At 40.2% G+C, this 17,413-nt stretch overlaps 1 protein-coding gene across 1 annotated transcript in view; it reads left to right on the top strand.

The window, feature by feature from the left end:
* PTPN4 (protein tyrosine phosphatase non-receptor type 4) overlaps positions 1 to 17,413 on the top strand; it is a 246,720-nt gene that overhangs the window by 207,964 nt on the left and 21,343 nt on the right. The window contains exons 20-25 of the mRNA XM_054723364.1: positions 2,170 to 2,326; positions 7,382 to 7,548; positions 8,559 to 8,649; positions 8,733 to 8,794; positions 12,337 to 12,483; positions 17,095 to 17,223. Of these exons, the coding sequence (XP_054579339.1) occupies positions 2,170 to 2,326; positions 7,382 to 7,548; positions 8,559 to 8,649; positions 8,733 to 8,794; positions 12,337 to 12,483; positions 17,095 to 17,223 (753 nt within the window). The remainder of the gene's footprint in view (positions 1 to 2,169; positions 2,327 to 7,381; positions 7,549 to 8,558; positions 8,650 to 8,732; positions 8,795 to 12,336; positions 12,484 to 17,094; positions 17,224 to 17,413) is intronic.

The following is a 17,413-nucleotide window of genomic DNA, read 5'->3' as shown; positions in this document are numbered from 1 at the left end:
CTCTTTGTTATTATAATCAGAGCAGCTATCTGCTCCATTTTCAGAGTTTCAAGTATCTCAGAGCACACATTTTATAAGCAGTAGAGGATATGGTTCTTTTCATTAATGATATATCATGTTGGATTTTATTGACTTTGTGTTTATAGTGAATTTGAGTAGTCATGTTTTCAAGTCTTCAAGCTTTTGCAACAGGAAGTTCCTTTTTTTGTGTTAGGTCCAACCCCATCATTTCCTTCTGTATCTGACCTATCGTCCTTCATACTTTATTCCTATGCCTTCTTTTTGCTGTCCCTGGAATGTGCTGTCCATATTTCTGTTTATCTCTTTTATTTAAATTACTTATTTATTTTTCTCAATAAAATACAGGCAGTCATCACTTTGCACAGTAGTACAGGACCTAAAAATGACCATTCAAGCTGAAACTATGTAAAGTGACCTTGATAACTAATGGGGGAAATTATGGTTGTTTCTAAGACCTTTAAATTTTTCATTAAAATGTCTCTTACTTTCCCTTATAAATGTTAGGGAAATGAGAAATAGTAAAACTAGCCCTGGTCGGATGGTTCAGTTGGTTGGGCATCATTCCATACACCAAAAGATTACAGGTTTGATTTCCGGTCAAGACAGATACCTAGGTTACTGGTTCAGTCCCAGTTGAGGCACGTATGGGAGGCAGCTAAATGATATCTCTCTGTCTCTCTTTCTCTCTCTCTCCCATTCCCTTCCTCCTCTCTAAAATCAATGCATATCCTTAGAAGAGGATAAGTAAATAAAATCTGTGAAATCAGTGCTTAATTTTTTTTAAAAAAAAGTAAAACTAATATTGATTTACTGTCCTGTCATTCTAAACATTAGAAACATTAAGAACTTAACTATTTTATTTCTTCATGAAAACTTATCATAAGTGGTTTGAATAGGCTTGTGCCCTTTCATCATATAAATTAAAATACAGAGTGAGCATTCTTTCTTGTCTTAACAAATTGTCATAATCCTTTCTAAGTTTGAATTTACTTCCAATGTTTGATCCTCTGCATTTTTTTTAAGTAAACTTTTATTGATTTCAGAGAGGAAAGGAGAGGGAGAGGGGGAGAGAGATAAAAACATCAGTGGTGAGAGAATATCATTGATTGGCTGCCTCCTGCATGCTTCCCACTAGGGATCTAGTGCACAGGCCGGGCATGAACCCTGGCCTAAAATTGAACTTTAACCTCTTGGTTCCTAGGTCAACACTCAGCCACTGAGCCACACCAACCAGGCAGTCCTCTGCATTTTTAATGTTGTAAAATATCTCCAAGATTTCCTTTAATGAGAAGTTTTATGCCAGCATCATGTCCTCAAGAAAAACTTAATCCTTTTTTATTATACCCACTTTCATCATTAATGTTGATAAGTTCCCCTTCACTAAATCCCCTTCTCTGTATAACTAGAGTCTCTTAAACCAGCGATCGCCAACTGGTGGTCCGCAGACCACTGGTGGTCCATGAGGTCCGAAAGGTTGGCAACCACTGTCTTAAACAGTAGCAGTGTATATTTTCACCATCAGCTGTTTCTTACCCATTTTTATGTGGTTTTATTGTTGGGAGATGAGGCAGCACAAGTACTAGTATACACTTTGCTGTCTCTGCAGGAACTGAGTAACAGGTGCCCAGCGACAGATCACCAGCAGACATTGAAGGAAGTGATATGTTTGGGCATTGGTCATGATGTGTCTATTATTTATGTAGAGAGTTTTGGACTACAATCTAGCAGCAAAGATTGTATTTTATGTAATTATTCACAATTAATACATTCACAGTGGAAACTGAAATTTGCACCTTGTTGTTGAGAGATAGGTGTTACTTGACTAAATGTGGTAACTGAAATTTGTACATATCTGGATAGTGCAAAGTGAGGCCTGATTGTATCTAGGCATCTCCAGATAACTAGTCTTATCTGTATGGCTATGCATGTAATAAGGCTTCAGGGGAAAAGTTGTTGAATGAAAAAAGAAAGAAGTATAGTATCTTCATGGGAAAGCTAGATTTCTGTTTTGTTTTTGAGTAGATGAATGGATAGATGTTTTTCTATATGTAGTTTTAATTCTACTATAGAGTCTATAAAATAAAATTTTGTGCTTTACTTTTAGAAAGCCATGTACAAATCTGAAACCTTATTTGCATTATGTTGCAGGCTGACCTCTGTGTCCCTCGATTGAATGAAGGGGACCAAGTTGTACTGATCAATGGTCGGGACATTGCAGAACATACCCATGACCAGGTTGTCCTGTTTATTAAAGCTAGCTGTGAGAGACATTCTGGGGAACTCGTACTTCTAGTCCGGCCTAATGGTAAGTAGTCTACGTAGCACTGGATATTTTTCATAATTATTAGTGTTTCTTACTGGAATAGCAGCCAGAGTAGGCTTTTAAACCTAAACCTGTCTTGTCATGTCAGTTTCCTGCTCAAAGTATAGTGGCTTCCATTCACACTTGGAGTAAAATGTAAGTTATTGGCCTCCTTGCCTACCACTCAGCCTTGCTCACTCTGTTCTATGCTGGCTTTCTTGCTATTCCTTCTGCCTACATTTTGTATGATTTTCCTGATTTTGTATGACTTATACTCTCACTTCCTTCAGGTTTTAAGTCACATGTCATCCTCAGAAAGTCCTTCTCTCCTGACTACCATAGCTAAAATGGCCTCCTTCCCCTGCTTGCTCTAGTAGTAGTAATAGATAATCAATAAATAATAGTTGAATGAATTAGTAAATTTTGAACTCTGTTCCACTTTTAGAAAACTCTGTAACAAGCTGCAGTTAAGTCATTTTTTTTTAAATCCTGTCTGTGTTTTCAGTAGAGAATGCCTAGTAGCCTAATCATGTCATCTCCTGCTCTGGACAGCGAACGTGCTAATTCAGAGTCAGAGTCCCAGGCTTGGAAAAGCCCTAATGCTGTAAGTTCTGGCTCCTTTACCGACTGCTTGAGTTCCTCAGTAGTGATCTCAAGAATGTCCTGCCGGTGCGGAGCATTCAGTAGCTCATGAAGCCGTTCATCCCCCCTTTGGATAGCTTGAACTATTAATTGGAACTAAAATCAAACTTCCTTCAGTCCTGTTGTTCCACTTCGTGTTATCCAGAATAAATTTAATCCCTCTTCCTTCTGTTTTTTTTTTTTTTTGACAATAGCTGATTTTACCAGAAACCCTCCCCCTTTCCTCCAGTTCAGTAATCCCAGATCCTTCAGTGAGTATTCATATGGCATTGTTTCAAGTTCCCTCCACACTGTATCAATCTCCTCTGGAAAAAATTCATATATGCCTGTATCCCAGCATTAGACATACTCTTCTGGTTTTGTTCTGAACAGTTTACTATTAATCATAGTTTTAGCCATAAGAGTAATTATTGGTTAATGCTATATTACCAGTTTTTTAATATATACCTATGGTATATATTCAAGTAAAATGTAATTAGAACTCTACCTATTCCCACACCACACCAAACCCTATAAAAATTGCAAGAAAAAAATGCAAAACTCATTTTGCCTATTGGGTACAAATAGGCATTTTCATTTCATCTTTTCTACTTTGTGTTTTTCTGCTTTCATGATCTAGAATTTGCATTCTAGGAAAATTCACAGGACTCCAACACAACATTCTATTTTGACTTTTCAAGGAACTCATTCATTTAGATCTGATATTTAGGTGATTCATTATTAGGCACTTTCTGTCAAGTAAGCAACTTAAATTTTAAATTTTATACTAAGATAACATCCTCTCTATTTAGTTTTGTTTTCTCTTGATAACAGATGTTAAAGAACATAATGATAATAATAATAATAGTTTTTAAATGTTTTCCATGCACCTGGACTCTTGTATATTCTTATTTAATCTTTACAGCTATCCAGTGACATACATGCCATCCCCATTTTATAGTTGAGGACATTTTGACACCTAGACATTCAGTTCTGCTCACAAATTTATGACTAGTACACACCCATATAATGGAAAAGTCTTAGCTTTTTTGGACTTTTTTTTGGACAAATCACCTCATTTGTACTTTAAATTAGGAGAGGAATCCACCTAGGTCATGACAAAGGTCTTTCTCTTATTATTTTACTAGAGGCCCAGTGCACGAAATTTGTGCAGGGGGGGTGGTGTCCCTCAGCCCAGCCTGCACCCTCCAATCTGGGATCCCTCTCACAATCCAGGACAGCTGGCTCCCAACCACTCACCTGCCTGATTGCCCATAACTGCTTCTGCCTGCCAGCCTGATCACCCCCTAATCACTACCCTGCCAGCCTGATCGACGCCTAACTGCTCCCCTGCCGGCCCGATTGCCTCTAACTGCCCTCCTCTGCAGGCCTGGTTCCCCCCAACTTCCCTCCCCTGCAGGCCATCTTGTGGTGGCTATCTTGTGTCCACATGGGAGCGGCCATCTTTGACCACATGGGGGGGCCATCTTGTGTGTTGGAGTGATGGTCAATTTGCATATTATCTCTTTATTATATGGGAATAGGATTGTCAAAATATGGGCAGGACCTGTATTCACTTTCAGGGTCTACCTTGTCCTTGTTTACTTAAAATAACAAACAGCAGGTCATTGAGTAATATTTTATTTAACATTCTGATATAACATTGATGAGAGAGAAAAAAAAGATTCCTGGCCACATCACTGTGTGAAGTTTGCACATTCTCCCCATGTCTACCTGGGTTTTCTCTGCTGCCTCGGGTTCCTCTCACATCCCAAAGATATGCACGTGAGGTGAATTGACGTTTCTACCTTGTCCTAGTCTGAGCAAGTATGAATGTGTGTGTGAGTGGCCCTGTGATGGAAGGGTATCCTGTCTAGGTGCCCTGAGCTGCTAGGTGAGGTTCTAGCCACCTGCGATCCTGAACTGGAATAAGCATGTTGGAAAATAATTATTTTACCTGTCTTTATTAATTTTTATTAAATTTGTGAATAGCTCACATTTATTTCAATATTTAATATTAGAAGTGGTTTGGAACTTTTTATTGTTGTTGTTAATCCTCACTTGAGGATAGTTTTTCCATTGATTTTTTTTTTCTCAGAGAGAGTGGAAGGAAAGGGGAGAGGCAGAGAGAGAAAAACATTGATATGAGGGAGACACATTGACTGGTTGCCTCCCGCACATGCCCCAACGGGGGCCAGGGATCAAGCCTGCAACCGAGGTATGTGTCCCTGACCAGAATTGAACCTGAGGCCCTTCAGTCCTTGGGCTGATGCTCTAACCAATGAGCAAAACCAGCCAGGGCTATTTGGATCTTTATTTAGAATTTTGGTGATGTTTTTGTGACCAGAAATATGCTATAGGAACTTAACTCTTGTTTTTGTCAATTAGCCTATGGTAAAATTGGTTTTGTTATAAGTCATTTTGTTAAAATTACTGTTTCCAGGAACCTATCAACAATGTCAAGTGAAGACTTACTGCATAATCAAAATTTAAAATTATGTTTGCCAAAAATATCAGAAAAAAAGTTTTTCCCTTCAAATCTTATTTCTTCTTAGACAATATGCATTCATACCTTTTTGCTTTTTTGTTCTTCATTTCCAAAATTTATTCTTCCCAAAAGTACATACATATTGAGCAGGAACCAAAACTCTTAGTCAAGGATATAAGGGACCCCTAGCTTGACTCCATTCTTTAGAGGGCTGTTTTCTGTCTCTCCTTCAACCTTGCCTTCCACCACCACCACCATCGTGGGGTCAGGATTTTATAGGAGCAAGGGGACTTGCCAGGCCATCACCTGTGACTTCCTCATCCTTCCTAGACCACTATTTTCAACCTTCGATTTTCTGTCCAAATAGCTCTATGAGTCTGTGTGCCCATTTTCCCCAAATCCATTCTGCCAAGGTGGCTCACATGATGTATGTAGCCCTAGAGGCATGGCTAAGATGCAGCAATTTGCAGAGATATATAAACAAGCTTACATATGGATTGGGGTGTTCATATTCTCCCATCCTATCTAATAAAAGAGTAATATGCAAATTGACTGTCACTCCAACACACAAATGGCCACCCCCATGTGGTCAAAGATGGCTGACCCCATGTGCACACAAGATGGCAGCCACCAGATGGCCTGCAGGGGAGGGCAGTTGTGGATGATCAGACCAGCAGGGGAGGGCAGTTGGGGGTGACCAGGCCAGCAGGGGAGGGCAGTTGGGGGGAATCAGGCCTGCAAGGGAGGGCAGTTGGGTGGATCAGGCCTGCAGCGGAGGGCAGTTGTGGGCAACCAGGCCGGCAGGGAAGGGCAGTTGGGGGCAACCGGGCCTGCAGGGGAGGGCAGTTGGGGGCATCCAGGCCAGTATGGGAGGGCAGTTGGGGGGAACCAGGCCTGCAGGAGAGAGGGCAGTTTGGGGGGACCAGGCCTGCAGGGGAGGGAAGTTAGGGGTGACTAGGCCAGCAGGGGAGGGCCAGCAGGGGAGGGCAGTTGGGGGGAACCAGGCCAGCAGGGGAGGGCAGTTAGGGGTAAACAGGCCAGCTGGGGAGGGCAGTTAGGGGCAATCGGGCCAGCAGGGGAGCAGTTAGGCATCGATCAGGCTGGCAGGGGAGTGATTAGGGGGTGATCAGGCTGGCAGGCAGAAGCGGTTAGGGGCAATCAGGCAGGCAGGCATGCGAGGGCAATCAGACAGGAAGGCAGGCGAGTGGTTGGGAGCCAGCATTCCTGGATTGTGAGAGGGATGTTCGACTGCCCGTTTAGGCCGGATCCCACCAGGATCGGACATCCCTCAGGGGTCCCAGATTGGAGAGGGTACAGGCTGGGCTGAGGGACACACACACACCCCCTCCCATGCACAAATTTCGTGCACTGGGCCTCTAGTGTTAATGTATCTGAGGTCAAGAAAAGAAAGAGGGTGACTACAGGCCAGGGTCTAGGGTCTGTCTCTCCTCACACTGCCATGGCCATGAATTCTGGCCTAGGTTCTCATTTGAAATCCAGACTCCCAGGTTGTTTTGTAAATATGTCAAGGAGAGGAGAAAACATGTTTTGTTTAGAACTCTTGTTTCATTTATAACCGTTCATATGTAGACATATAGTATATAGGCTTCTATTTGTAATCTTGCCTTAGGTCCCACAAATTAGGGCAGGTCTCTTCAAAGCTGCTTCTTGGCAGCTCCTCTTTTTCTTAATGTCTCTTCAAGTTATGAATATTTTCAGCAATTATAGCCAAGAACTGTTCTTTTCTTCTAAGGTGCGGCAAATTTCTTCATCTCCACAGTCACTGTTTGTCCCTACACCATGACATCAGATTCAGATCTGATGAATTATGAATAAATAAATTATTTTTCTTGACACATAAAGAATAAATCTGGTAAATTCTTTTCCCAATTCATTAAGTTTTCCATGTGTCTTTATTAAAATTTTTATTTTATTTTTTTTGGTCTTAGCTGTCTATGATGTAGTGGAAGAAAAGCTAGAAACTGAGCCAGACTTCCAGTACATTCCTGAGAAGGCCCCACTAGATAGTGTCCATCAGGATGACCGTTCCCTGCAGGAGTCAATGATCCAGCTAGCTGAGGGGCTTATCACGGGAACAGTCCTGACACAATTTGATGTAAGTAATATTGTATGGTTTCTTTTCTTTTTTTTTTTTTTAATATTTTTTTAATTTCGATTTTCAGAGAGAGAATTGGGAAGGGGAGAGAGAAACATCCATCCCTGATGGATCAAGCCTGCAACCTGAGCATGTGCCCTGACAGGGAATTGAACCAGCAACCTTTCAGTGTACGGGACTATGCCCAACCAACTGAGACACACCAGCCAGGGCAATATTGTATGATTTCTTTCTTTTTTTCTTTTTTATTGATTTCAGAGAGGAAGGGAGAGGGAGAGAGAGAGAGAAACATCAATGATGAGAGAGAATCATTGATTGACTGCCTCCTGCATTCCCCCTCCTGGGGATGGAGCCCGCAACCTGGACATGTGCCCTTGACTGGAATCAAACTGGGACCCTTTAGTCCGCAGGCTGACGCTCAATCTGTAATTAAATAACTGTTTTTGTGAAAGTTGGCAGATGAAGGTAGGCAATTGCAGACTTAAAAATCCTGAGTTAAAGGAAAATAACTTGTACCTTGTAATATTTAACCTTTAAGTTTTGTCAGTGTAATTAGCTATCATTAGTATTTGTTGCTATGAAGTATATGTTACAGATAACTGACTAAAACATTTGTGACTAAAAAAAACATTTAGGGCCTGTCAGTTTTGCTTGCTTCTTTAAGTTCTGGGTTCATATACTTTAAATATCTACAAAGTAAATAAAAGCTAAATGTTTTCTGCAGATTTTCTGTTTAAAACTTCAGGTACTTTTTGCTGTAAGAAAAATTGTTTTCATTTATTTTGCCATTCTCTAAAATATGATATATTATTCATATCAGAATTTGTACAGAATTTAGCTTTGCAAATCTGGTTTAATATCCTATCAGCCTAAGGTACATCATTGTATAGATGAGGTATTCTAAGAAAAAAAAAAAAACCTGTTTCATAGCATAGGAACAAGTTGGAAAAACAAAATGAAACTTTTGTTGGCTTGCTGAACTCGTACCTTTTTGTTTTGTTTTGTTTTAGCAACTATATCGGAAAAAACCTGGAATGACAATGTCTTGTGCCAAATTACCTCAGAATATTTCCAAAAATAGATACAGAGATATTTCGCCTTGTAAGTATCTATGATTTCTGCATATTAGGCTTTAATCTTTTAAACATAACTTTACTAAAATATATTTTTTTAAATTTTTTCAGATGATGCTACACGGGTCATTTTAAAGGGTAATGAAGACTATATCAATGCAAATTATATAAATGTAAGTTTATTTTTATTATGTCATTGGTATAAGAAGGGCCACTATAAACTGAGATTTATTCCATTTTGTTAAAAGCCTAACCTTGAGAGAATATTTAAACTTTCAGATATTGAAAAATATTATAAAAGTAATGTTAAAAAATAGTTTGATACTGGCATCCTATCTAATAAAATAGTAATATGCAAATTGACCATACTTACACTACACCCACAAGCCACGCTGACCAGCCAATCAGGAGCGAGTATGCAAATTAACCCAACCAAGATGGCTGTGGCCACGGAGTGAGCAAGAGGCTTGGATTTCTCTGGTGATGGAGGAAGCCAAGCTTCCCGCAGCCCTGGTCTCCGCTCAAGGCTACAAAGTTTCAATTATAGAAGATAAATAAATCCCAGATACCAAGACCTCCGCTTGGGTCACCAGGGGGCGTGGCCGGCCTGTAAACCACCACAGGCCCCTCGCCCAGGCCGCCCCACGCCCCAAGGGAACCCCCACCCTGATCCGGGACACCCTTCAGGGCAAACCAGCTGGTCCCCATCTGTGCACCAGGCCTCTCTCCTATCTAATAAAAGGGTAATATGCAAATTGACCATCACTCCAACACACAAGATGGCTGCCCCCATGTGGACACAAGATGGCCAGCAGGGGATGGCAGTTGGAAGGGACAATGTCTGCGAGGGAGGGCAGTTGTGGGCGATCAGGCCAGCAGGGGAGAGCAGTTGGGAGGGACCAGGCCTGCAGGGGAGGGCAGTTAGGGGTGACCACGCCTGCAGGGGAAGGCAGTTTGGGGCAAACAGGCTGGCAAGGGGAGCAGTTAGGCATCAATCAGGCTGGCAGGGGAGTGGTTACTGGGTGATCAGGCTGGCAGTCAGAAGCGGTTAGGGGCGATCAGGAAGGCAGGCAGGCGAGCAGTTGGGAGCCTGCAGTCCTGGATTGTGAGAGGGATGTCCCAGATTGGAGAGGGTGAAGGCTGGGCTGAGGGACACACACCCCCGTGCACGAATTTCGTGCACCGGGCCTCTAGTAGTAATATATACATAGAACAGTGGAATGGAATAATCTAGTCTAGAAATAGGCTGAAATAAAGACTAGAAATTTGTTTATGGTAGAGATAGCCTTTTAAATAATTTAAGGTAAAACTGATGATCTAGTGAATGAATTAGGTGTCTGGAATATACCATGGTAAGGAGGTCTCCTCCCACTCCCGTGGAGCAAAAAAGGGATTACTATTTTTACTTTGTATTATAGAAAATTTTAAACATACAAAAATAGAGAAAAAGTAAACTGAATGAATTTATACACATGACTCAGCTTTGACAGTTACCAACTAATGGCCAACTTTGTTTCACGTATCCTCCCACCATGCCCCCACACATCCACATTGTTTTGAAACAAATCCATACATCATATAATTGATCTATAAACACTTTACACACTATTGAGGTCAGCATACAGTTTAGATGTATCAAAATATAAATGTATGAAACGGACAAGAAAATACTTGGAGGAATAGGTGAGAATTGTTTAAAATCTCAGGAAGGAGAAGGTTTTTCTAAGCTTAGGTACATGTCTAAGCTATAAAAAAAAGATTGATGAGTTGGGCAATGTATAAATTTTAATTTGGGGGATGCTTTGAAAAGTACTAAAATCAAATGACAAACTGAATTTTTAGTAGTATAAAGGGCTTATTTCATCAATATATATAAAGAGCTCTATAAGTCAATAAGAAAAATAAATACAATGCAATGAAAACAATGAAGGATATGCAAAGATGGTTCATAGGGAATACTTTTTTTAAAAAAAAAGTATGGCATTTTTAAATCTATTCAAAAGTAGAACAGTATGAAGAGCCCCCCCAACCATAAACTTGTTACCCAGCTTCGAGAACTATCAACAAACTAGAGGTCCGGTGCACGAAATTCATGCACTTGCAGGAGAGAGGTTTCTCAGCCCAGCCTGCACCCTCTTGCAGTCCAGGAGCCCTCAGGGGATGTTTGACTGCCAGCTTAGGCCCAGGGAGCAGGCCTAAGCCATCAGTCAGACATCCTTAGAATTGCTGCGGAGGCAGGAGAGGCTCCTGCCACAGCCGCTGTACTCACCAGCCGTGAGCCCAGCTTCTGGCTGAGCAGCATTCCCCCTGTGGGAACGCACTGACCACCAGGGGCAGCTCCTGCGTTGAGCATCTGCCCCCCGTGGTCAGTGCGCATCATAGCGACTGGTCATTCCACAGTTCGGTTGATTTGCATATTAGCCTTTTATTATATAGGATGGCCAATCTTATTCCATCTAAACACTACCCCCCTAGATTTATATAAATCAAATATATCACTTTTTGTAAATATATTCAATTCTTGTTATTTGTGGTATCTATAGAGTCTTTATTAACCCTGAATTAGCAAATACTGAATCCTTGCTGCAAGGGAAAAATATATGGGTTAGGGTCCCATGAGCCTCTATTTACAACATTTTTGTCAGTTGATCAATACATAACCTTGCTTCGATTTAAAGATACCTTATTTAATACACATTGTTGATTAATTAACATTGAATTCACACCCAACAGCGCTATAACTCATGCCTGAAGGAAGCTTATTTAATGTGTATTTTCTCCATAAGGCATTTCATGGCCTCTTTACACTTACAACAGTAGGCATCACTTCAGCACTTGGGGACTGTTTTAAACAGTGAAATCACTAACAAGCACAGAAATTTTAAAATGTGGCATGCGTGTGTTTCGATTTGTCATTGTCAATCGTGAATTTGGTTGACTCTTCTATTATAAAAGGCGAATAGCAATATTAAAATATTTCTTCTAATAAATTTCCTTTCAGTGTGCACGAATTCGTGCACCAGGCCTCTAGTATATTATATAAAATCTAAACTAAAATGGCAGAACTTTTGCTCCTCACAAATTTTACCAGTAAGTGTTTAGAGACCAAGTCTCCACCTCTGAAACTGGGTTCTCTGTAAAACTTCTCTTAAAACCATAACAGCTTTAAAAAATACTTGGATTTCTGTTTCTACTGATTGGAATATATATATATATATATATGTATATTGGCTGTTGCCAAGAAATTTCTTCTACAGGTAAAATAAAGTGTTGATAAAGATTTGTTGTGCTTCCTAGCAGGAGTGGCTCAATTGGTTGAGCATCATCCTGTGCACTGAAAGGTTGCCAGCTCAGTTCCTAGTCAAGGCATATACCCAAGTTCTGGGTTCCATCTTCGGTCAGGGCACGCAAGGCAACCAATTGATGTTTCTCTCTCTCTCTCTCTCTCTCTCTCTCTCTCTCTCTCTCTCTCTCTCTCCTCTACCTGTCCCCGCCCCCCTCTCTGCCTCTCCTTCCCTCCCTTTCTCCTTTCCTCTCTCTAAGCATGTCCTCAGGTGAAGATTAAAAAAAAATTATTTTTATTTAAAGATTTGTTGTACTGACTTTGCAGTTTATTGAGATTAGTTGCATTCAATTATTTCGTGGACGATTTTCATATGCTTGATAATAGTAAAAAGTATTAAAAGATTTTATTTTCATGTCTTTTTCTTTTAAGATGGAAATTCCTTCTTCTAGCATTATAAATCAGTACATTGCTTGTCAAGGGCCATTACCACACACTTGTTCAGATTTTTGGCAGATGACTTGGGAACAAGGCTCCTCCATGGTTGTAATGTTGACCACACAAGTTGAACGTGGCAGAGTAAGTCATACTTGAATCTTACACATTGCTTGGACCTTCCTCAAATTACATTGCATATACTTATAGTCAAAATGTTCACATTGATTTAGTCTTTTTTATAACCTTTACATCCATAGAGGACAGAAAGTAGATTAGTGCTTGTCTAAGTCTGGAATTGGGTAAGAGGAGTAGGATAGAGGAATGAATGCACAGTGGTTACTAATGGGTATGGGATTTCTTTTGGGAGTGATGAAGTGATTGTGGTGATGGTTGCACAGCTCTGTGAATATATTAAAAACAATTGAATTGTGTACTTTTTAAAAAAAATTTTCAATTACAATTGGTGTACAATATTATATTAGATGCAGGTGTACAAACCAGTGATTAGACATTTTATATAACTTACGAAGTGATAAAACGGATAATTCTATTACCCGTCTGACACCATACAAAGTTATTACAGTACTATTGACTATATTCTTATGCTCTACTTTACATTCCTATGACTATTCTGTAACTACCAATTTGTACTTCTTAATCCCTTCACTTATTTTACCCATTCTCCCAAACCCCCTTGCATCTGGCAACCATCAAAATGTTCTCTGTATCTATGAGTCTGTTTCTGTTCTAATTGTTTATTTTAGTTTTTAGAGTCCTCATATAAGTGATATCTTCTGTCATTTGTCTTTCTCTGTCTGATTTATTTCACTCAGCACAGTACCCTCTAGGTCCATCCTTGTTGTTGCAGGTGGCAAAGTTTTATTCTTTTTTATGCCTGAATCATAGTCCATCATATATATGCATTTCTTCTTCTTTATCCATTCATCTATTTATGAACAACTTGGTTGCTTCCATATCTTGGCTATTGTAAATAATGTTTCAGTGAATATATGGACATATATATCTTTTTAATTTTGTGTGTGGTGTTTCTTCAGATAAATACCCAGAAGTAGAATTGCTGGTTCCCTCCCTGTCTCTTGTTATAACCTTTTTTTAAAAGTATATATATTGCTACCCCAGCTTTTTTTTTAATTTCCATTTTTATGAAATGTCCTTTTATTTTCATTCTGTGTATGTCTTTTGATCTGAAGTGAGTCTTTTGTAGACAGCGAATATAATGTCTTGTATTATTGTCCATTCAGACACAATATGTGTTTTGTTTGAATCATTTAATAAATTTGCATTTAAAGTAATTGTCGATGGATATTTAGTGCCATTTTTATTCATAATTTTTATCTATTTTTTCCCCTTCTTCTAGAGAAGATCCTTGAATATTTCTTGTAATACTGGTTTGGTGGTAATGAATTTCTTTAGTTTTTTCTTATCTGGGAAGCTCTTTTATCTCTCCTTCAATTGTAATCTTGGTTATAGGTCCTTCTTTTCATCAGTTTGAATATTTCTTGCCAATCCCTTCTGGTCTGCAAAGTTTCTATTAAGAAATCAACTGACAGTCTTATGGGAACCCCCTTGTAAATAACTAATTAATTTCCTCATGCTGCTTTTACGAATCATCTCTCTTTGTCTTTTTTTTTTTTTTTTCGTTTTTTTTTTTAATTACTTTATTGATTAAGGTATCACATATTTGTCATCAACCCCCCATTCCCATTCCAAACCCCCCACACGCATGCCCCCATCCCCCTGTTGTCCGTGATCACTGGTTAGGCTCATATGCAAGCACACAAGTCCTTTGGTTGATCTATCTCCCTTGTCCCCACTCTCCCCTACCTTCCCTCTGAGATCTGACAGTCTGATCAATGCTGTTCTTGTTCTTCAGTCTATGTTGTTCATCATTTCCTCTCTCTCTTTGTCTTTAACCTTCGGCTTTTTTGTTATTGTTGTTATTGATGAGAGAGAGCGCAAGAAACACCAATGTGAGAAACATCAATTGGTTGCATCCTCCCCCCTCCACCCCCCCCTCTCCACACACACCTCTACCAGGGATTGAACCCACAACCTCTTGGTCTATAGGACTACACTCCCACCAACCGAGCCACAGCAGCCAGGGCAACCTTTGGCATTTTAATGATGTGTCTTGGTGGGGGCCTCTTTGGGTTCATCTTGTATGTAACTCTCTGGGCTTCCCAGACTTGTATATCTGCTTCCTATTTTGGGTTATGGTAGTTTTCTGTTGTTATTTTTTTTCAAATATGTTTCAAGTTCTTGCTCTTTCTCTTCTCCTGGTAAAAGTTTAAATCAGAAAACAGGTCTAATTAAGCAGTGTTGGTACGCTTGAAGTTGTCCGAGAGGCTTCTTATACTGTCCTCATTTTTTGGATTTTTTTTTTTTCTTTCTGTTCTGATTGGGTGTTTTTGCTTCCTTATCTGCCAAATCACTGATTTGATCCTCTGCTTTATCTGTCCTCTGCTGTTGGTTCCCTGTAATGTATTCTTTTTATTTTGTATTGATTGATTGATTTTAGAGAGAGAGAAAGAGAAACATTGATTTGTTGTTCCACTTATTTATACATTCATTGGTTGATTCTTGTATGTGCCATGACCAGGATCAACCTTGGCGTATCAGGACGACCAATTGAGCTACCTGCCAGAGCCCCCTGTACTGTATTCTTTATTTCATTTATTATATTCTTCATTTCTGATTAGTGCTTTTTTCTGTTTTCTATCTCCATTATTATGTTTTTTATCTCCGTTTTATATTTCCTATCTATTTGTTGAAGTTCTCACTAAGTTCATCCACTCTTCCCCTAAGTTCATTAAGCCCCCTTATAGCCAGTGTTTGAACTCTACTTCCAACAGATTGTCTCCATTTTGTTTAGTTCTCTTTCTGGAGTTTTATTCTGTTCCTTTATTTGGGACATGTCCCTTTGTATCCTCATTTTGGCTGCCTTCCTGTGTTTTTTCCTATGTAATAAGTAGGGCTGTTACGTCTCCCAGGCTTGGTAGATTGGCCTTATATAATAGGTGTCTTGTAGGGCCCAGTGACACAGCCTTCCCAATCATCCAAGCTGCTCCCGGTGCGCCCCCATGTGGGCTAAGTACCCCCTCCTGTTGTAGTTGAACCTTGATTGCTGTTGGCACCTAAAAGGGAGGGTTTATGCCCAGACCACTTGGCTACAAGGACTCACTATGACCACCTTGCAGGATCAGCTGTGCCGGGGCAGACCCCACAGAGCAGGACTTTACAGCAGGGCTCTGATGCCTGCTGGGTCCACACCTTGAGTGTGTCACTTGTGGAGGTGGTTGGGCGGTGGTGCTTTGACGTTTTCTGAAGCTATTCACTGGGTGCCGCCTGTGCCCTGCCTAGGGTCACCAGACCTGAGCACAAAGTGATTTGCAGGTGGCTACTATTTGTCCTGAGTTTAGAGGTGTCCAGGAGAGGCCAAGCTGCTAACTGAAGCAGGCTGACTCTAGTGCCAGGACTGGTGCCACTTAGCAAGAGGTACGGGGCACACTGAGGCCAGATGCTGCTTGTTTGAGAGATTTTGGGAAAATTGTTTATATGGAAAAGGCACTGGAAAGAGATTGGGTGGGCCCACGAGTTGGGTGGGGTGGTCTCATAGAGTCACAACAGTGTTAGCCAGGTTGATGGAGACTCAGATATGGCACCCACCTTCTGGCTCTATGGAGGGAAGGCTCAGCAAAGAAACGAGGGTCTCTGCCAGCACTTCTACCTGGGAGAAAGCTGCCCTTCCAGCCTCCACTGGACCATTCAGTTCTTCCCTGTGTGTCCCTGGTGCCTTTCAAGTTTCTGTGAGTCCAAGTAAGTCCCTGTGTGGGCCCTTTAATAGGAACGCCTGGTGATAGAAAAAATTAAGTCAACTTAAATTTTTAAAAGAGAGGAATGCCTGGGACTCCAACAGCCCCTCTCTCTGTCTTACTCAACCACATCCCCGCTGGTTTTCACAGGCAAAAGTTAAGGGGACTTCTCTTCCTAGTACTGAAACACTGCTCAGGAGGTTGGTGTGGCACTGGGACCCCTTGCTCCTCAGGGGGTCCCTCCACAACCCCAATATCCCTCCTGATTTTTAACTGTTACACGTGGGTGTGGCACCAGCCCATTCTGCATCTTCGCCCCTCCTACCAGTCTAGACATGATGTCTGTATATCCTTAGTTATTTGACTTTTGTTCAGCTAGGCTTCAGGCAGTTCTGAATGAAAGTTGTTTTGTAATTTAGTTGTAATTTTGATGTAGTTGTGGGAGGAAGTGAGCACAGCATTTACCTATACTGCCATCTTGACTGGAAGCTGAATTGTGTAGTTTAAATGGGTGAATTTTATAACAATAAAGCTGTGTGTGTTTTTTAATTCTAATTGTGAAAATAAATGGATTGCATTGGGCATTATAGTTGAAGATTCTTTCTCATTGTTAACTTAAATCCAAAAATATTAAAATTAGTGCAGCATCTTGCCATTCTTATAGTAATAATTGATTCAGGCAAGAATTTATCACACATGGTAAAACATTGAGCGAAAGCTTATTGTATACAGGATATTTGCGGTCTCAAAATATATCCAAACAGATTATTACGAAGAGAAAAAAACGACAAAGAAATGTTAATAGTTGACAGAACTAGGTGCAGCATGTATGAGAGTTTATTAAGTTTTTCTTGTAACTTTTCTGTAAATTTGAAAGTTATATTAAAATATTATTATTTTTTTAATTTATTGATTTTAGGTGAAGTGCCACCAGTATTGGCCAGAGCCCACAGGAAGTTCATCCTATGGATGCTACCAAGTCACCTGCCACTCGGAAGAAGGAAACACTGCATATATCTTCAGGAAGATGACACTATTTAACCAAGAGGTAGGAAGCAAAATAGCTACCGTTCATTAGAACTGTTATGTTCAAGGTGAAGACTTTGAAAGCTGAAAATGTTTTCAGTCTGAGTTCTGGTTACTAAAAAATATTTTTTTTAATTATTGAACTATTTGATTTTGGGGGATGCTTTGGAATCTCATGAAATGTATTTTCTTTCTATAATAAATTTCCAATT

The sequence above is a fragment of the Eptesicus fuscus genome, chromosome 11, assembly GCF_027574615.1.
Source record: "Eptesicus fuscus isolate TK198812 chromosome 11, DD_ASM_mEF_20220401, whole genome shotgun sequence".
Classification (NCBI taxonomy): domain Eukaryota; kingdom Metazoa; phylum Chordata; class Mammalia; order Chiroptera; family Vespertilionidae; genus Eptesicus; species Eptesicus fuscus.
This window is presented reverse-complemented; position numbering and strand designations above follow the sequence as displayed.